At 47.5% G+C, this 20728-nt stretch overlaps 1 protein-coding gene and 1 long non-coding RNA gene across 3 annotated transcripts; both read left to right on the top strand.

Moving 5' to 3' along the window:
- The first annotated feature begins 3051 nt into the window (after positions 1-3051).
- Positions 3052-5071, top strand: SOX14 (SRY-box transcription factor 14). The gene has a single exon (XM_526317.6). It carries the CDS (start codon positions 3522-3524, stop codon positions 4242-4244), a length of 723 nt encoding a protein of 240 aa, XP_526317.2. The 5' UTR covers positions 3052-3521; the 3' UTR covers positions 4245-5071.
- A 5576-nt stretch (positions 5072-10647) lies between these two features.
- Positions 10648-16980, top strand: LOC100614210 (uncharacterized). Of its 2 annotated transcripts, none has more exons than XR_001713652.4 (5): positions 10648-10869; positions 13259-13349; positions 14011-14085; positions 15016-15138; positions 16817-16980. It is a non-coding gene; the product is annotated as an uncharacterized LOC100614210 (long non-coding RNA). The 2 variants fall into 2 exon arrangements; XR_679210.5 differs by having other exon boundaries at positions 10650-10869; positions 13263-13349.
- The last annotated feature ends 3748 nt before the right edge of the window (positions 16981-20728 follow it).

Raw genomic sequence — 20728 nt, forward strand, 5'->3', positions numbered from 1 at the left:
TCCCTGACAAAATCCCTGTTGCTCGGGGGTTCGGACGCCTTGCTAAGGCCGGCACGCAGCGGACCTTGAGTAGCTGCGCTGTGTACTGAACGTGTGCACAGCTTCTCCAGGCAAATGTGCAAGCGGAAAGACCTCATCCAAGCGATATCTCCAGCCCTGGAGGAGAATGAACTGGTAGCCTGGGGCCAAACTTCAGGCCGTGGACAAAGCAGGAGGAGTATTTAGGCAACCTCTGTCCTAATGCTTGTTCTGGTTGTGACCGAAGTTGCTGACTCTCCTCAGGGGTCACGTCTCCAGGACGTGCTACCCGGTGGTTTAGACCCGTCAGGGAGGCACAGCGTGAAGGGACAGCGCGGCGCAGTAGAGGCACCTGCTGGAGACAGCACCAGGCCAGACCCCAGGATCACGGGAACTCCTGCTCCCGCCACAGCTCTAAAGAGTGTTGAATAAACCGGTGGTCACCGGTACTGCGTAAGGGGTGTGCGTGGCTTTGCAGTTCGCCTAGGAGACAAGCTGATGCACGGCCTGGAAGGTGCAGCCCTCAACCCTGCGTTCCCTCCCCGCGCGGAGTTCCTGTCTCAAGGCCAAGACGCGCAGCGCTGATGCTGGCCCCTTCCTAGGTCAGTGCAGCTGGACCAGGCAATCGGGGTCTCCGAAACGTCGGGGGGTCAGCTGGCGCCCTGCCCACCATCGAACGCCCTTCGTATCACTCCGCTCCTCATTGCGAATTGGACTGCGCATTGGACTGAGACCCAAGGCTGAACACAAGAAGCTTGGAGAGGAGCTCGGGCGTTTGAGGAGAAGGAAATATGAGGAATTGCAGGAAGGCGCTCGCCTGCCCGAACTGCCTCCGGGCAACTGGAAAGGATTATCTTGGAAACTGAGAGGAGAGAAAGGACGTAGGACCTTGTGCCAGATCCCCTTGCTGAGTAATTTCCAAGAGCTTGGTTTGCATTAACCCAGACCTTTGGGTGTGCGTTTGGTGTCCCCTGGGGTGTTCTAGAGTGAGAGATTGGCGGGTCCCCTCCGAACGCTGGATCTCGCTGCAGATATCAGTATTTCTCTCATTCCTTCCCAAAGCCGTCGGGATCGCCCAGTAGAATTAGAATTGGGTGGTTCCTGAATCTCCTATCCCTGGCTGGCTCTGAATATAGCGCACCTTTGGTCAGACCTGAGTAGGGGTTGCCAGCGACGCTCGGAAACCCTTTCCAGACTGGGCTGAAAAGTGCATTTGCTTCCTGAGACCCTAAGCTAAATGAAACTTCCTGCAGAGAAAGCAGGGTTACAGGGCTGGATGGAGGCTCTGGAGAAAGGCCAGAGCTGGGGTTGGGAAGGAATGTAAAGGCTGTGCACCTGTTTGCCAGCCCTCGGAGGTGGAGCCCATGGCTAAGCAAATCAAGCGCAGGATCAGTCTTTCCAGCGTGGTTTATCTGCATGGCAGGTGTCGATTGCCCCAATAGTCTTATCAGGTGTTCCACATTGGGCTGCAGCGCCATGAAATCCCTAGGCGTGACGTCTAGTGGAATGGGGGTAAAAATAGGGATTTTCAAATCCTACACATCAAGCATCACTCCCGGAGTCACTTTTGACAAATCACCTAGTTTTTCTCAACCTTAGTTTCCTAATCTGTAAAATGGGGATATTGCCCACCTCTCTGAAAAGTGCGCCAAGGGTGAGAAGTTCCACGCGTCTTTCTAATTTTAGGAAGGGGAAGCAAAGTCTTCTCCTCAAACTTGATACACTACATGCTAGAGAAAGATCCTCCCTTCCGGCCTCCTAATTCCCTGTCACCCTCCCCCACTCCTAGCCCCTCGGAGCCAACGGAGCCTTGCGCGTTTCTGGCCGGTCCTCCCAAGAGAGAATGGTGCAAAAGCCAATAAGCCTGGAACACACGCAGGTCCCGCCGGGCCTGGGACAATGGTTTCCATTTAATAAATATTTCCCCCAAGGGCATTTCACATCGGGCAGGCAATTATTCAAAGGAAACAGGCGCGCAGGTTGGCTCTGCGGGTTATTTCGTCCTCTTTACCCGAAGAATGCTCATTTGACGCAAGAAAAGAGTCTCACAGCCTCCCTGGGTGGGAAGAGGCGCCCAGGGACAAACCGACCCTGGTTGCGATACACCGTGAGACTCCGCTCTAGGGCCACTGCAGAAGGGGCACCGGGAAGAGCCCCATACCCAGCCTCCAGGCTCTTCTTACGGTATGAACATTTGTGGAGTAAAAGTTGGAGGTTTAAAGACACTAAATAATAATAACATAAATGGGAACTGCAATAGAAATCTCAGCCCCATCCCTGCCCCAAAAGTGAAGAACAGGTCGTAGTGCTTTTAAGGGCTCACCAACTAGGGCGCGAAATCTCTGCATTGCCTGACGCGAGGCCTTCCAGGAGCAGGTCAGACAACATTGCTCCGCCACCCAGGGTCCCAGCGCTACGCCCGGGCGCCGCATCCTGGGGCAGGGGTGGATGCCTAGTTGCAGGGGCTTCCCGGGAGAACACTGCCAAAGCACCGCCTAGGGTGGGGCGCGAAAAGTTTATTTCGCTTTTACCCTGAGCCTGCTATATGTTATTTTTCTCTTCCAAGGATATTTGACAAGAGGGCAAAGTGCTGTCCTTGCATTTCGAGCAAAGCTGTCCTATTTATTAACACAAGCTCTCGCCTCGCTCCCTTTGCTGTCCCTTCCCCGGCCTTTGTATTTCAAGCCCTAATTCTCTTTCACAACCGGGAAAGGAAACAGGAGACGCGGAAGAGTTTTATTTGTTGACAGTGCCCGAGACAATGTGGAACCGAAGTCCCCAGTCTAGAGCTAGCCTCTCTGCTCTAGCCCTCTCTCTGCCTCTGTCCCTCACACCTCTCCCCGCCCCCACCAGTCGCGCTCCCTGTTTCTTGCACCGGCGTGTTGGCAGGTGCGCCCCCTCGGCTTCTCTGCTGCTGATTGGCGCCCAGGTTGGGGAGTCGCCGCCCCGCGCTTATGTCAGAGTGCGTGCAGTCCCGGCCCACCTCGCCTTTGAACTTCGCCGCTTTTGGCTCTCGTTCACCAGCCTCCCCGCATTCTCAGCCAGGTGCAGCGCTAGGCGCGGCAGCTCCGGGAAAGCCACGGGAGGGGGGAGCCACAACTGGAAACGCAAGAGGAGAGAAGGGAACTAGAGAAGGCAAAGGTGGAGAGGGGGAGAAGGAGGAGCTTCTTGCCCTGGCTAAAAAATTACCTGGCCACTTAATCCCAGAGACTCCGATACTTGGGCCCCAGCCCCTGGTGCCTGAAGCCCCCCGGCCGATCGCCCTCTCCTCCCCCACCCTTTCTGCCCCCACTCGCTCCCCCGGGGCTGCCTGGGCGCTGGGACTGGCATGATCAGCTGAACTTTGTGGGGTCAGCGCTTCTCTCTGGCTTCCCCTCAGCGGCGCCAAGGCGAGGGGAGTGCAGAACCCCGGCTCAGGACGGACAGACAGACGGCCAGCCGCGCCCAGGCTCGTCTGCAGAACCCTTGCACTCCCTACCCCCACCCACCTAGCCGCCGGGACCATGTCCAAACCTTCAGACCACATCAAGCGGCCCATGAACGCCTTCATGGTATGGTCCCGGGGCCAGCGGCGCAAGATGGCCCAGGAAAACCCCAAGATGCACAACTCGGAGATCAGCAAACGCCTAGGCGCCGAATGGAAGCTTCTGTCCGAGGCAGAGAAGCGGCCATACATCGATGAAGCCAAGCGGCTACGCGCCCAGCACATGAAGGAGCACCCTGACTACAAGTACCGACCTCGGCGCAAGCCCAAGAACCTGCTCAAGAAGGACAGGTATGTCTTCCCCTTGCCCTACCTGGGCGACACGGACCCGCTCAAGGCGGCTGGCCTGCCCGTGGGGGCCTCCGACGGCCTCCTGAGCGCGCCCGAGAAAGCCCGGGCCTTCTTGCCGCCGGCCTCGGCGCCCTACTCCCTGCTGGACCCCGCGCAGTTTAGCTCGAGCGCCATCCAGAAGATGGGCGAAGTGCCCCACACCTTGGCCACCGGCGCTCTGCCCTACGCGTCCACCCTGGGCTACCAGAACGGCGCCTTCGGCAGCCTCAGCTGCCCCAGCCAGCACACGCACACGCACCCGTCCCCCACCAACCCTGGCTACGTGGTGCCCTGTAACTGTACCGCCTGGTCTGCCTCCACCCTGCAGCCCCCCGTCGCCTACATCCTCTTCCCAGGCATGACCAAGACTGGCATAGACCCTTATTCGTCAGCCCACGCTACGGCCATGTAACCCCCAGCCCGGCCCGGACCTGAGGCGTGGTCTGAAAGCCGGGTCTGCACCCTGTCCTCTGAGCCTAGCCCCGGCCTGCAGACGCCTCCGGGGTCAGCCCTGCCGCTGTCCCTTACACCACCCAGACTTTTCCTCTCTCTTCCAGGGGGAAGGGTGGGGCGTCCTCCCGGACCCAAGGCGCAGACAGGTGCCGGAAACTTGCAAACGTTATGTCAGCTACACAGCTGCCCCTATCCCGACTCTCCCAAAACAAATCTCCGACTGTACCCCCTTTGGACAAAAAAGTAGGCAGTTTTGCTTTATTTATATCCCCTTCACTCTCCTCGGATAGGCTTTGGACTCTGAACTCCCAGATTCTGATATTATATCTACAATATGCATATATTTTTTCCTTTTGTCCCCTGAAGAAAAGAGTTAGCTGTGTCTCTGTGTTTTGCCATCAGACACAACTAGGAGCCATTTGCTCTTCATGTATGGGGGGGAAAGGCTTCAAAGTTTTAAATTACAGAAAGGGAAACATTTCTATTTAAAACCATGCTATGATAGTGTTTGCTTCTTTAAAGGGAAAACAAAAAGGACCTACATGGTTATTTACTTTGTGTAAAGCAGTGCTTCTAGAGACCTAAGTTTACTTTTAGACAGAATGTCGGGTTATGAAGTCAGGAAGTAGAAGGTGAACAAAAAATTAAAAGAACAAAAACAACCTAAATGGTCATAAATGTTTTGACGATGTCTTGGAAATGTACCTAGAAGGATTTTACCTCGTTGCTCTGTTCATTTGTTGAACAAAGACGTTTTGAATAAAGACAATCTGTCATTGTAAAAAAGTAACCTTTGATGTGCCTAAAATATGAAGTCAGGAGCCAGGCTGGAGGGACTGGAAAGTCGGGTGCGGGGAGGCTGAAAGTGCATAGAGCGACTTTAAGCAGTGATGGCTGGTGGCTGCCCCCCGTTGGCCCAGCTTGGTGGTCTGCGGGTTGGGTGTAGAAGGGCCTAGAGCTTCGGATCCGTCCGGAATGCGCCCTGGAGACTGCTTTTTGCCTTTAGAGGCTAGACAAAGGTATCGTTCCCTGGGACTTCACTCTCTCCTCCCGTTCTTCCCAAAAGGGTCAGGCCACTTCAAGGAATGAATGAACTAAGTCAAAGGCCGACCCAGACCGCTGAGATCTGGGTGAGTTTACTTTTTAAAAAACCAAACGCTGAAGGAGTAGGGAGAAGCACCGAGTCTCCTGGGAACCAGTTGCGCGCTGAACACCCCGTCCTGCATTGGATGTTTAAGTTCAAAGCATGGGAGAAGACTGGGGGAATCAGGTATTCTGCCTTTTTAGGTGTTTGGAAAGGTTGCTGCCCACTCTTCTGGGGATTTGGTGCTTGATACTGGTTCCTAAGTTAAAAAATAAAACTCTAAGAAATGCAGAAAAATGTGCCATAGGTCCCCGCCCCAGAATGTCGAACACTTTTTACTGAGACCCTGCAGGAGCAAAGGGAAAAGGAAGGCGACATTGTCATGGCTCAGGCAAGGAGTTTTTAAAAATCGTAAAAAATCAAATAAAAGCACAGCCCACGATGTTAAACAAGGAAAAGAGTCCTTTTCTTTCCCCTCCGGGTGAATGTTTTCTTGAAAATTATTGTCTTTCCTGAGGAGAAACGACCCTCCGATGTTATCCAGCAAAACTCTTTGGAATTTGTTCTCAAAATCGAAGGGTGCTTTCCACCCTTGGTCTTGGAGTCTCACCCCAAAAGCCGCGCTCACGCGTGGTTTTCCTTAATTTGCGTGCTTTTCCCACTAGCTTTGATATGCTGTGGGGTGGGAGGTGGGGCAGCCTAGAGGTTTGTGGGCTTTCTGCTGCTGTTGAGAGATTTGTACGCTTGCCTCCGCTGTTTCCAAAGGAGTCGGTGGCTCCAAGTGCACGGGAAACGTTGTCAACAGACACCAAAGCCGAAACCCGCGGATTAGCATATTGTCCTCAAAACAATTAGAAGTGTTTGAGGTGTTATTTGGAGCCTATTCATCCGATCCCCTTTGTCAAAGGGGGATTTTCATTATTAAAAAAAAAAAAAGTTAGCAGTTGTCCATCTGGCTAAGCTGAATAGCAAAGTGATCCATGTTGTATATGCTTTTCTCATTAAGAGCTCTTTTGAGACCGATGTTAGAATTAAATGGTATAACACAATTAACATACACGGGCGCTGAATAGGAGAGGACGCCTATAAATAATAGATAGATAAATAAATGAGCGATCAGGCGAAGGTAAACAAAGGCGGGCTGAGGGAGGTGTAGGGGGAGGCCGGGCTGGCTGCGCCACGCTTACTTAGCATTACAAAACCCTTTTACAAATCGAGACAATTAGGAAGTGACTTGCCTCTGGTGGCCGTCCGGTCTGGGGGCCTGGGCGCTTAGGGAAGGCCCCTCCTCCCGCCCCCTAGGAAGCCCAGGAGGCCTGGGACGGAGACGCCACGGTTTTCCTGTCTGATATAACCCCAACTGACAGTCCTGTCAGCCGCTCTGATAGCCCCCATAGCTCAGTGTCCCTTAATATCTCCTAAGATGAAGCTTACAGGGCTCTGGGTATCTCCTCGCAGATCCCAGCGCAGGAGCGCCCTGGGCACACAGAGCCCCCCAGCTGGAGAAAGAACCTGGCGTCCACGACCCCACCTGAAGCAAACCTGAAGGGTTAGGCTGGAAAGGGGCACGTGGCGAGTGCGAGGGCAAAGTGCGAGGGGCAAAGGCCTCGGACGGTGGCTGAAGCTGGAAAACCGAAACCAGGGTTCCGGGTTGCGCTTGGTCTTAGGCTCAGATGGGGAATTAGGAAACTAGGGTGCGCCGTAGAAAAGAGGCGCTCAGGGGGCTGCGGCCTCACTCAGAGGTGGCTGAGACCTCTTTCCAGCCTGCAAAGAGCCGGGGGCCCAGTTCGGGTCCTGGGACCTAAAGTCAAAGACTTGGCTCGGGCGGTTTTTGGCCATCACACTTCGTTTCCTTCCTTCTCAGACTGGCCTTCCCCAGCCATCTGCCCTCCTTAGACCTGGTCCCAACCTCTGCCCCCACCCCCATCCCCGCAAGGGCCTGCCTCAGCTTTGCCTCCTTCGCCCCGAGGGCTGCGGAGCGTCCGCCGAGGTGCGCGGCCGCGACTCGCCCTAACAAACAGCCAAAATCCTTCTCGTCACGCCGCTGACAGGGGCCGATTACTGACTTTGAAGTCAGGCGCAGACAAAAAGAAATCCCCTGGGGGGTGTGGGGGGGCAGCAGTCCCTGTCAAACCTGTTTGCTCACAACTGTCTCTTTCTTTCAAGAAAATCATTAAAGCAAACCTGTAGGGAGAGGAGCGCCCCGCCCGCCCGGAGTGGAGAAGAGCCGCTTCTCCCGAGCGCGCGTCGCGCAGCAAAGAGCAGCCAAGAGTTGCCCTGGACAGACTCCTGGCATCCGGAGAACCTGAACTCCGGCGCTGCAAGGGGCGCCCGTGGCCCTGCAGGAGGAGGTTCTGCAGATCCCTCTGCGTTAGGCACGCGTCCGGCAGCCAGGGAGCCCCAGACTTCTCTCGCTTAGCAACCTGGGCCTCCTTCGAGCGGGGTTGGCAGGGAGGGCCCGGACCTCTCGCCTGAGGCTCCCATTGCTTCCCCGGGACCCCTCTCCCCGCCAAAAGTGACCCAAATACATGCCGCGTTCAGCGCCGTCGCTCCTCTGCTGGGTGTTCCCTAGGACAGCAGAGACCTGAACAGCATGCTGCTGGGGTGGCAGCCATCTGCGCCGGCGCGGCAGGAGCAGAGTTGTTTGGGTTTTACCTAGGTTTGCTTTCTTAAACCTTGGCTGCCATCTGGCTCAGGGGTACACTGGCTACATCTTCTGAGAGATGTGGAATTCTTGACCCCTTTCCGCCTCTGGCCTCCCTCATTCCGAGAACTCCGTCAGCCTTTCATGCACTTCTCGGTTTTGGATCTGACTCCAAAAATCTTTGATTCCCTTCCAGTTTCCGAGTTTTTCTATTTAAATATTAATTTCCTTAGGCGCGATAACTTTAAAGACGGAAAAGACCAGCTACTTTGAGTAAATTACGCTGAGGTGTGAGTGACTGACATCTGAGACCCCCTTAACGTTTGCATTTTGGAACTGGAGCGAGCTAACCTGTAGGAATCTCCGGTGAACCAAAGCGGGATGATGTTTCCGTCTGAGTAGGGCCAAGGTACTTTCAATACAGCTCACCATTTAGGGAAGTGTGTCCCGCCGGTCAGCTTCTCTTGAGAGATCCGAGACTGCCAGGGCCCGGAAAACTTGGCAAGCTGTGGTGTCAGCACTCTTGTTTCCTTCATCTCCTCCCCAGCTCAGGCCTTGTTACCATTGTTCAAGTGGACAGCGAATTTCAAACCATTTGAATTTGAATATCACCTAATTCACAAGATTTGTGTAAAGAATTCTCATCTATTTGCTGAGTGGATTGTGTGTGAGTGTGAGAGGAAGAGGCACAGGGACAGAAGGGGTCCGTTAGATTTGGATGCAGGAGAGCTTCCCGCCTCCACCGAGGTGCGTGCTCTCCTGGCCTCTGTCCTGCCCTGCCCTGCCCTGCCTCCTAGGCTCTAGTGGACCTAGCAGTGGGAGAGCTACTTGGGCTGGTTTCTTTCCTGACGCTGCAGGGATGGGCATCGGCCTGGAACCAGAAGCGCAGGAGCTGGGCCACGGCAGAGTAATTAAGAAAATAATGAAATTGATGGCGGATGGGGGCGCTAGAAATCCTGGGGCGTCTACTTAAAACCAGAGATTCGCGGTCGGCCCCACGGAATCCCGGCTCTGTGTGCGCCCAGGTTCCGGGGCTTGGGCGTTGCCGGCTGTCACACTAGGAAGGAGCCTGAAGTCAGAAAAGACGGGGCCTCGTTACTCACTTTCTAGCCCAGCCCCTTGCCCTGGGTCCCGCAGAGCCGTCATCGCAGGCTTCTGCCCAGCTTCTGGGGTCGGGTGAGCAAGGTGTTCTCTTCGGAAGCGGGAAGGGCTGCGGGTCGGGGACGTCCCTTGGCTGCCACCCCTGATTCTGCATCCTTTTCGCTCGAATCCCTGCGCTAGGCATCCTCCCCGATCCCCCAAAAGCCCAAGCACTGGGTCTGGGTTGAGGAAGTGAACGGGTGCCCAGGCCGGACAGAGGCTGAAAGGAGGCCTCAAGTTTCCTCTTTGCTACAAAGTGGAGAAGTTGCTCTACTCTGGAGGGCAGTGGCCTTTTCCAAACTTTTCCACTTAGGTCCGTAAGAAAAGCAATTCATACACGATCCGCGCTTTCGGTGCGAGGATGGAAAGAAACTTCAGAAAAACTCTCGCCAGACAACCCGGCAGCACTTGGCCCCGGAACAGAGAGGAGAGAAAGACCTGACCGCCGCACTCAGGGCCACCCGCCGCACTAAGTTTGAGGGTTCCCTCTGCCTCCAGGCCTCTGTCGCCCGAGCTCAGGCTCTCCTAGGTGCTTCAGGGCCGGGCTGCACCCGAGCCCCGAGGAGGCCCTGCTAGCGCTAGCGCGGCGGTGATAACCGAGGGAGGTGGGTGAGAGGTGCGGCTGTCGAGGCAAACGCAGAGCACCCGCCCAGTCCTCCAAGGGCCGAGAGCCGGGAGTCCCGAACGCCGCTTAAGCAGCTCCTTGCTTCCCGCAGCCCGTCCACATCCCTGCGGGATTTCTGGACGCCCCGCCCGGGGACCTAGGGAGGAGGGAGAGAGGAGGGAGGGAGTGGGCAGCCTGGGCGCACGCCACCGGTCCCCGTACGCCCGGCACCCCCCGTGGCGCGGCGAGTCAATGGGATTTGCACACTCGAGGTGTAACAGCATTACTGCATTAATTACCATTTCCATTTCACGTCCAGATTGTTTACTTATCTGCGGGAAACATATGTCGGGAGAAGTTCACATTCCGGATTCTGCTCCGCTGCCCAAGGTGCAATTCCGGGGAGGCGGCGAGGGGGGAGGGGAGGGCTTCAGATTTTTTATTACACCCTCTAGCCTTATCTGCCGCTGTAAATTATGAGGATCCTCCATTGAGCGGCATATGGAGATTATATACTTTTTTGAATATCGTTTCCCAAAGCCTGCAGATTTTCACTTTGAAATGAAACAATCCTCCGCTGGTTCCCCCGGGGACAGGCGTCTCCTGCGTTCCCCCGCGCGGCCTGGGGGACCCTTCTCGCAGAGCAGGCGCGCACCCCAATGCCGTGGCCGGCGCCCAGTGGAGACTTCTTTCACAGGGTCTAGAATAATCTTCCGGGGAACACCCATCCATATGCAGTGTTTGAGAACTAAGGCAGCTCTCTTGCTCTGTTTTCCTGCGCCTAGCCCCCGGACTTTTGTGCCGTTTGCAGCTCTTTTTCATTTCGAATACCCGCATAGACGCGAGCCCACTTCTGCCCTCTTCCTACGCTGGGCGGCTCCAAACCCGCCGCGAGGGCTGAGGTGTTCACACCTGCCCACGGCAGCCTGCCTCGCCCTCAAGCGCCTCAAAGCTTCCTAAGCGCTTACATTGGTCTTGGGACAGCCGACTTTGGCTTCTTTGTTTGTTTGAGGGACCGCGGAAGTGGCGGGGAATGTGCCCCCGCTTGAGACCGCTTATTGTGAGCCCTCAACGGAAATCCTGCACGGAAGGCAACCGCCTCCCCGCTCGCGGTAAGCAGGATCCACCCGAGTAGCGGGGACCGAATCCCATCTTTCTTATCTCTCGAAGACTCCTTTCAGGCTGAGATCAGAGAGGGAGGGAAAAAGAAGAGAGAATCATTGTTCTTCTTTTTTTAATTTAATATACCAAGCCACCAGCTCAGGTCATTTATATGCTTAATTTAGTGATAAAAGTCAATAAGCGGAATCACAGGGTTCTTCCCTCTTTCTATTTCTTTTGACCACATTTTTCTACAGTAATTGGGAAAACAGTAAAATATATACACCCGCTTTCCGCCTTCAATGCTTTGTCTGCAATGCGATTATAATAAGTGTATTTTATTAATGTAATTTGTTTGCTTTTTTGAAGGATGCAAGGGAAAATGTGCCTTTTAAGAGATTTTTTTCCATCTTATCTGGGTTCAGTTTGCAGAATTACACATACTCTGTGTGTACACACTCACCCTCAAAAGCCAAACTCAGAAATTTCCTTGAAATGCCCGTTTTTATGATTCAGAAATATCCCGTGGGAAACCTATTGTGATGTTATACCAGGAACAATTAAATGGACCAAAGCAATGCAATTAAGGCAGAGAAGAAATAAGATGGAAAATGGGGAGAAATAAACAGATTCTTTTCCATTAAGTATTGTTTTGAGATTTCTAATTTTTTCAGGACCTCTAAGAAAATTGTGAGGTGTCACTTCTCTCTTCTGGGTCTATCTGTAATTGAATCTAGGTCACTATTCTAAAGCAAGAAAAGTCTGCTTTCCACTTTCCTACATCAGGCTGAAATTTGGGGGAGGGACAAGGGTCTTGCAATTTCATTTAAAATGTAATGGTGGATGAACTGATAAGCAAATACGGAAAAAAGAGTCTGCTTAAAAGAAAAAAAAGGCATGGTTTTAATATGCTACAGATGGGGGGAAAATGATTTACATGAGAGTTTATTTCCTCTTTGCTGATATGAAAGAATTACAGATACAAAACCCACTGATCTATAGAATAAAAAAAGAAAAGAAATGTTATTTTCCTGTAAAGGTGTCAGTTCATTTATATTCATTTAACCATCCATCCATCAATTCACTTTCTCACTCCTTGCACATTCTCTCTGGCTCTGTTAAACCTTCCCCTACCAATACACTTTGCTAGAATATGCAATGAAGTTTTCTTTTAAAAAATAGTGTGAGATTGAGATGAAGTAGGTAAAGATAAGTAAAGAGAGAAGGTTTTGTTGTTGTTGTTAAATAATTACCCCCTCATAATTCAGCATTATGATTTATGATTTTAGAACAAAATTTTACCCATATTCACATCTCATTACTACTGCAGTTTGAGTACATACAACATGCCAGTGGTTAAGAATATATGCAGAAGATATGCAATTATTTTTTCGTAAGATATGCATGCAATACAAAGAAATTTATTAGTTATAAACCTTCCTGTAACTTAAAAAATGTAGTAAAAGATGAGTCAGATGTTGGGTCAATAATTCATTGTTTTATTAAAATAGCTGTTTTAATAAGTATGAAGTAGTTCACATTTCCCTAAGGATTTCCTGCTTGCTCAAGGTATGAGCAACATCAAATCTTTTGTGTTTAAAGTTTCCAGGTCCAAAAAAAGTATAGTAAAATTTGCACATATTAAGAAAGAAATGAGAGGTGCAGTCATTTGAGGAGCTTCTAAATGCTGGAGAAGATTACATAAGAATATGTTTTACTTTTCCTGAAATAAAAATTGATGACCAGTATGACAGATATTTCCTCCATATTCTCCCAAATAAAGGGGTAACATAGTGTCATCTCCTCTTTCAATGACACGCAAATGAATGACTGGAGACCTATAGATCTAAGCAAGGACAAGACCAACAACCAGCATCTGTTGCTGGTTTTCATAAGTAAGAAAAACAGTACATTGTTTAAGACAGCAATGCATTCCCACAGGATGAATCTTCTCCAGACTGAAGACCGTTTCCTTCAACCTTTTTTTTTTCTGTCTTATTCCTTTCTCCTCCTCTTGTTTAGTTTTCTTTTTTTTTTTAACCTGTAAATACTATTGATGAATCAGAAATTTTCTTTCTAGGTCTTCATAAATTATCAGTATAATTCTTTGTCATGCCTGCTTCTTCCTGGTCTCACTTTCTCTCACTGTGGTAATCCATTTTCTTAATCACCTAATTTTTAATCAACCAAAGTGAGTATGAGGCAAAAGGATTAGCAGTTTAGGCAGAAGTTAAAATGTCTCATGGATGTTTTAACTCAAACTCTATAGACTTATTTGTAGCAAGTGCTTATGATATAATTCAGCTGAACGAGAGGGCAGCTTTAAGACATTTTAGAATTGTTTCTTACCATTGTCTTTTACTTCCTGGGCTCTTCAATGTTTGTCATAATTATACCTAGTTAGAAGGCTTCATTTGCTCTGAGTTATCATTGAGAACTAAATGGAGAAGAAAAGAACTGAAGGCCTGAAGATATGTCATCTGTAGAAAAGGTGAGCTGAACTTTTCTCTGTCTGAACATACTTTGGGTTTACAATGAGACATTTACGTATTTGTATAAATCGGTTATACTCTGAGCTAATGTGAACACAAACTTGGTATAAATACAGATGACTCCCTCTCTGCTGCTGTGGGAGTTTCAACTGACACCTGGGGCTCAGACCAGCCTTGTTACCACATGCTTGGTGAAATTCAAAGTGTGTCACACAACTACAGGAGCATTCATGGCCAACCTATTTGGTAGAAAGGATTGAAGTCAGATGGGAGGTCAATCTGCTGTCTAAATCAAAAAAACTTAGCTCCTTTGCAGATAATTGAAGATGCTGCAACATTGCCCGAAAACATTTTATAATAAACAGGTGAAATAAGTGATAATGAAGGTGGGTTTGGATTTTTTATTTTAGAAGGAGAAATTTCTTAGAAAATATGAATCCTTGTCTCATGATTAGTGTCTCTCTGCAACAGCCCCATCCTTCTGCAGGTGGCCTCTTCTCAAGCTTTCTTGGCAAATCAAGAGCTTCTGCCTTTGGGAGGACATGCTCTTGACCTCCCACCCATATCAGCTCTTAGAGGACATTCCACGGGAACATTGCCTTCTTGTCCTCCAGTATTTTTTATGGAAACAGAAATTAGGTTATCTTCCTTATGCTCTAGATGGACATCTGAAATCATCAAACCCTTGAGAGAAACAGCCCTCATTCTTTTATGAGACAACCTGGAAGAACACAGGTAAATTTCATTTGTGATGAACTGTTGCCAGAAAGAAAATTGCCATTATGATTTCATTCTTCTTCACTGGGGAGGGCTCAAGAGTAGGATAAACTCAGAAAGAAAAATAGTTCTTTGGATTGAGGCCAAAAAGGATATTCATTAATTTCTGTCTTTTGGTCATCCTCTGAGTTTCAACTAGAAGTCAAAATGTATTCCTTTAGTTAGTAAGGGGGAAACCAGTTGAAAAGGCCTTAATTAGTTAATGCATTCGCCAGCCCCTTATGGTTCAAATTCCTTACTTTCCTGAACAGCAAATAATTTCCTACTCCCCAGAAGAATTCAGACCCTCTATGCTAAGATTCCACACCTCTGTCAATGAAGCAAGGTAGGAAAGTGATGGCGAAGGGATCAGCATGCCACTGCCAATTAATCATGAAAATTTTAAGAATTGGCCTTAATTCCCTACTGATGGTGTCAACTTCATTCATATATTCCTTCCCTTGATAAGAAAGGGCAGCATCAAAAGCTCTGACTGTCTTACTAGGAGAAATCTATGATACTTAAAGAAAAAAACCTGAAGTGCCATCAGGCCAGCCCTGGAAGTCTGTTGGAACCTGGTAGAGATATTGCCTGGCACAAAAGCTAAAGGCTGAGCACCAAGCTTCAGACCATTCATTTAATGAAGTCCTGGCTTGGATGCAGAAAAAGAAGTCAGAAAACTTGTATTTTACTTCCCGTGGCATCGACTATGCCTGGATTGGTGTAAAATAGTCCACTGGATGCGAATGAGTAAGATTTTGATTTCTCTGCAATCAGTGACTAAAAGAAAATCCAACATTGTTAACAGTGTTTAAGTATCATCTCAACTAATGAATTAAATGAGATTGCTTTTTCTTTCATTAAAATGTGTTTTAGGAATATGCTTTAATTTATTGTATCTCTTTCCAGGACTCTGAAGATTTGTCTCCATATTCTCTGGAAAGATGTACTCTGTTTGCAATAAGAGGGAGCCACATGGTTTATTAGATGGTTATTAATTGAGCATTCTGTGCAAAGAAGTTTGTGCCTTAGGTATTTTATCTTGTTAAATTCTCCCCAAAGCATTATTAGGTAGGTACTGCTATTATGCCAATTTCAGATATGAGGAAAGTAAGGCTCAGAGACATTAAGTGACTTACCCAAGAGCTCACAGACCTCACATGGAGCTGCTATATCCAAGCTCTCTGTCTTCCCACTACTGTCTTTAAAATCAAAGGCTTACTGGAGGTGGGTAAAGGAAGGAACAAAGAACCCATGGCATTCACAGCTGAGGAAGAGTCCAAGGAAGGGGGGTAAGGGGGAGGAGCTGAAACACCTTCCCTGTCTCAGTTTGACCTAGAATATTCAGAATCAAAACTGATCAACATCTCCTGTCACTGAACTCTTACTAGTTGGGCCCACACTGCTTCAGCTTTATCATCCCAAGTCTTACTGGCTGCTTCTGAGTCTTGCAGGCAGAGCTAGGGACCAGGACACCACCAGGGTGATCCCAAATCATCACATATGAGAGGCACATTTACAGACACGGATTTCCTGCAAAGCCTACCAGATGAGCCCCCAGCCCCTTCCAGTCCCATTTCATTATGCTCACTCCAGAGCAGCCTTCTTTACCACACAGCTTAGCAATTGAAAGTAAATATGTTGGGAAGGAAAGAAAAAATATTCCTGAAAGTCCTATGTCTTGTTCCCCTGCGCTTAATCGGGTTTAGTAAATCTGTTACCCTGATCGTCCCCTTGAATTTCTTTTTTTTTTTTTTTTTTTTTATACTTTAAGTTTTAGGGTACATGTGCACATTGTGCAGGTTAGTTACATATGTATACATGTGCCATGCTGGTGCGCTGCACCCACTAACTCGTCATCTAGCATTAGGTATATCTCCCAATGCTATCCCTCCCCCCTCCCCCCTCCCCACCACAGTCCCCAGAGTATGATATTCCCCTTCCTGTGTCCATGTGATCTCATTGTTCAATTCCCACCTATGAGTGAGAATATGCGGTGTTTGGTTTTTTGTTCTTGCGATAGTTTACTGAGAATGATGGTTTCCAATTTCATCCATGTCCCTACAAAGGATATGAACTCATCATTTTTTATGGCTGCATAGTATTCCATGGTGTATATGTGCCACATTTTCTTAATCCAATCTATCATTGTTGGACATTTGGGTTGGTTCCAAGTCTTTGCTATTGTGAATAATGCCGCAATAAACATACGTGTGCATGTGTCTTTATAGCAGCATGATTTATAGTCATTTGGGTATATACCCAGTAATGGGATGGCTGGGTCAAATGGTATTTCTAGTTCTAGATCCCTGAGGAATCGCCACACTGACTTCCACAATGGTTGAACTAGTTTACAGTCCCACCAACAGTGTAAAAGCGTCCCCTTGAATTTCTAAACTAGATTCTTCAAATCTGCCCAATCTCTATGTCTTTGTCTTGAGATAGGAACAATGTTTCTTCCTTGCTCAGACTGCATTGAGCTGTTGGGTATCAACCATGGAATACCAAGTGGCTTTTGCATTTCCCTGCTAATAATAGTTTGCATTCGATGCATCTTTCTGGAAGGTTCAAACCTTGCCATAAATAAAAAGTTACTGATTACAATATTTATGTTTAAGGCAATATCGGGATTTTCCAAAGCCTCTCAGTTGTTTTGGGCTCAACTTTTATAGAGCTTCTCTGAAACATGCTCGTTTACTCATTCTTCTAGATTTAGAATTCCACCCTCAGTTGGAATACAGATGATCCCTAACAAGTCACATGAAAAAATGAATTGTGGAGCCAGAAGAGTGAGTTCTTGGAGAACTAAGGGCCAGAGACCTGTGAGCAAGATTTGATAATTTTATAAAAATTAAAAGACGATTTGAAATGTTATTGGTCTTACAAAAACTTTTACTTGTGAACTGCAATTGATGACATGATCACTTGTGCCAATTATAATTTTATACCAAAGGACTGCAGAGCATTGGATGGGTGTGTTGGGCAGGTTTCTCACAAACGCTGACAGAAAGGCATGACGAAGGATGGGAGGACAAACTGGGGGGGTGCCAAGTAGAAAAACAGAAGCGATGGCTAAGTGCTCGTCCTGGACTCTGCCCTTTGATAAGGGACTGAAGGTCCCTTATGATCTTCTTTCAAATTCCACCGTCACAGTTTTAGTCACATCCATCTATAATATTATTTACTTTCAGACTTTTCTTTAAATTGACTCGCTTTTTCACTTTAGCCTTATCCCAAGCAATAATGCATATAAATCATAAGTTTGTTGTAATAGATTTTTTGTAATACTAATCAAAATTAAATTTATTCCCCTGTAACAGAGATAATTTCTCAAATTACTTTGGAAAACACCAATTTAAAGTGCTCAGTTTACCACTTGAGGAAAATGAGAGATCAGAGGAGTAAAGCCAATTTTCCAAGGTCACACAGCCTGACAACTGGAAATCCTGGCCTAGCACCTAAGTCTTTTAGGTATTGGCCCAGTACTCTTTCCTTCTATCATCTTTCTCAGAGGCAAAGAAAAAAAAAAAAACTATCAGGCAATTAGCACTATCTCTTGAGGGTAGAGGGTGTGAAGATTCACCAGGTTCTCTCATAAAGTTTAAACACTTTCTCGGTGGTGCTAAACCTTATCTTGGTTACTCAGACTGTCTTCAGTCTGTTAATTATATTGCGTAAAACCTAACACATTTCCATGAAAGGAGCTCTAAGGGAAGAAGGACCTGAATGGGTTTTGAGAGCCAGGGCCTGCCTATCCTTTAAGAAGGTCGTCTGGGCAGGAGAAAGCAGGAAGGGAAGGGAAAGGCCACTAACCATAAGCAGTCCAATTGTGGGTAAGTCACTAGTGTCAAGGAATGTAGTCTCCTCAGTCAGGCAGGGTCCAGGTGCTGCATACTGCCCAAACTGCCTGCCTTCCCCTGGATATTTGTTTTATCTTGGAGCATGTCGTGGCCTCAGAGAACTGAATTCTTAATCTGTGGCCTTTCAAAGTCTATGGTTGTTTCCAACATCACATTGTCTCAGATTTGTTACTCGCAGCACAGATTCGAAATGAGCCTTCAGTAAAAGTAAAAAGAAAGAAAGAAAGAAGAAAGAGAAAGAAAGAAAGAAAGAAAGAAAGAAAGAAAGAAAGAAAGAAAGAAAGAAAGAAAGAAAGAAAGAAAGAAAAGCAAGCCAGCCAGTGGAAGAGTTTAGCCCCCACAAAAGCAAAAAGCACCCAACAAATCAAGCATTTTCTTGCAGACTTGTGCTAATTTTGTTTATTTGTTTATTACATGGTGCTCTAAACCTCCTGGGGTATTCCACAGCTTTAATGACTATGTGTAACACCACCTAGCTAACACTGCTTTTCCATTCAGTCAACTCAGTCTCACAGCAGTCCTCACAACTACGTGGTCTCAGGTATTATTTTACAGAGGAGGCTGGAGCTTTGGGAAGTTAAGTGGCTTGCCTACAGTCACAAAGCCAATACGAAGAGGACCTGAAATTCAGATCTTTTTTCCCTCCCAGTTTGGGATTCTTGCTATCACCCTATCACACTTCTAGACCTGTATCTCTTGCATCTCTATCGTTCTTTCCTCAAGTCAACATACATTTCTCCAGAGTCCTAATGTCCTTCATCTTACCTTGGCACAATAAGCAATTCATTGGGACTTTTCCGCTTTGGATTTGTTTTGTCTTTCTCATTCTTTTGAGGCTGCAGATTAGCATTTTGGCTAATCACTTGGGTATTAAAAGTTAGACCCTCTGGGCCTAAATCCTAGAACTACTCCTTGCTAGCTATGCCAACATTAGCAAGTTGCTTAACCTCTCTGTGTCTCACTTACCTCATCTGCAAAATGGAAATTGAAATAGTCTTCGTAGGTAATGATAGCCCTGAAGGCCTTACAGGATTATTTTGAGGATTAAAGGACACAATGGTTGTAAAGTACTTAAGTATCATGCCACACAATTAATGTTAGATATAATTTTGAGTGTTTTCTCTTTTTTCACCCCTTTAAAAAATCTTCTTTTGAATTCAGGATTCCTTTTCCCCATATATTTTTATGGTGAATGAGAATATCGGCTTAGGGTCTACTCTGTTCATCTCTTGAAAACGACATTATACTTTTTCTTCTAAAAAATGATACAAAGAGAATCCCCAGCCTTTTCCCCCTCTCCCTGTGGCTACAGTTTTCCCATCATTTTAAAAGGTTATTTCTTTTCTTCATAGCACAATGTGGTGGGATGAAGGGGAAATGGTTTAGAAAATTTTAAATTGATGTATCTTATTTGTTTCCCCCAGTTATACTGAAAAGAAGAAAATCTCTCCAGTTTCAGAAACACTGGCCTTTTGGATACTGAGGAGTTGGAAATGGAAAGGGGATTTTAATGAGTTTCTTGGCAATGAGGCTAGAGAAAATATTATCCATCTCCCCCTGTTCCCCAATTCAGCAGCTCGGACTCCTGTTTTCATCACAGTCCTGTTAGATAATTACAGCCCCAAAGGCCTCCTGTTCCTTCTTTCTGTGTTCCCTGAATCTTCTTTCCCAGAGCCAGGACCTCTTGGAAATTCTCAGCCTCTGTTAGTTGCCCGCTCTGGGAGCCCGACTCCTCACATCCGTCATCTCTTTCTTCTCCCGCTTCACCTGCTGTAGTGTCCCCACTGTCTCTCTTTACCTCAGCTCCTTACCATTCCTTTCCCTCTACACCCTTTTACTTTGGTTCATAGTCAGGATGTGCTAGTTGCATTCAGGCCCTTTTTGATACTAAGAATTCAGGGGGACAAAGCCAAACCCTGGAGACTACTGTCTTCCCCTTAGTGATGCTAATGAATATAATTCCTGATCTGAAATTACCTGCACTTTATTTGGCTCCATCTACTTTTCTGCCACTTACTCCCTGTATAACCATAGGCTATGTACCCTACCTCTCTCTGGGTTTGTTTACTCCTCAGTTAAAAGGAGGATTAAAATGGCAATCACAACACCTTGCTACAGATATGTTAGGAAGATTAAATGGGATAACATGCAGGGTGCCTAGCCTTCCTGGCATATAGTAAATGCCTATAAAATATAACAAGTGTCATGTATTATTATTAAATTGTATCTACCTGGTAGAAACTAATGGAGTGGACTACTTTATTAATTTAGATTTCTCTCTTTTTCCTTTCCTATGATATTTAAGCTGGAAAACCCAGTATAGTTTAAAAAAATCAGTTGTTCAGTCATTGTTTATACAATCTAGATTCACTTAAATAATCTCTCCAGTTTTTATGTAGACCCAATGACATGCAGAATAATAAACTAAGGGAGAGGGTTTGGTCCACACCTTCAGGGTCAGAAAACAGAGTTTTAACCCAGATAGAATGGTGAAAGGGCTTATAAGAAATTACTAAACTTTAAAGCTGTGGTCTGTGCATACCCAGAGTCTTTTTTTCTTTCTTTCTTTTTTTTTTTTTTTTTTGAGACCGAGTTTCGATCTTGTTGCCCAGGCTAGAGTGCAGTGGCACAATCTCGGCTCACTGCAACCTCTGCCTTCTGGGTTCAAGTGATTCTCCTGCCTCAGCCTCCCGAGTAGCTGGGATTACAAGTGCCTGCCACCATGCCCAGCTAATTTTTTGTATTTTTTTTAGTAGAGATGG

Source organism: Pan troglodytes, chromosome 2 (genome assembly GCF_028858775.2).
Source record: "Pan troglodytes isolate AG18354 chromosome 2, NHGRI_mPanTro3-v2.0_pri, whole genome shotgun sequence".
Taxonomy (NCBI): Eukaryota; Metazoa; Chordata; class Mammalia; order Primates; family Hominidae; genus Pan; species Pan troglodytes.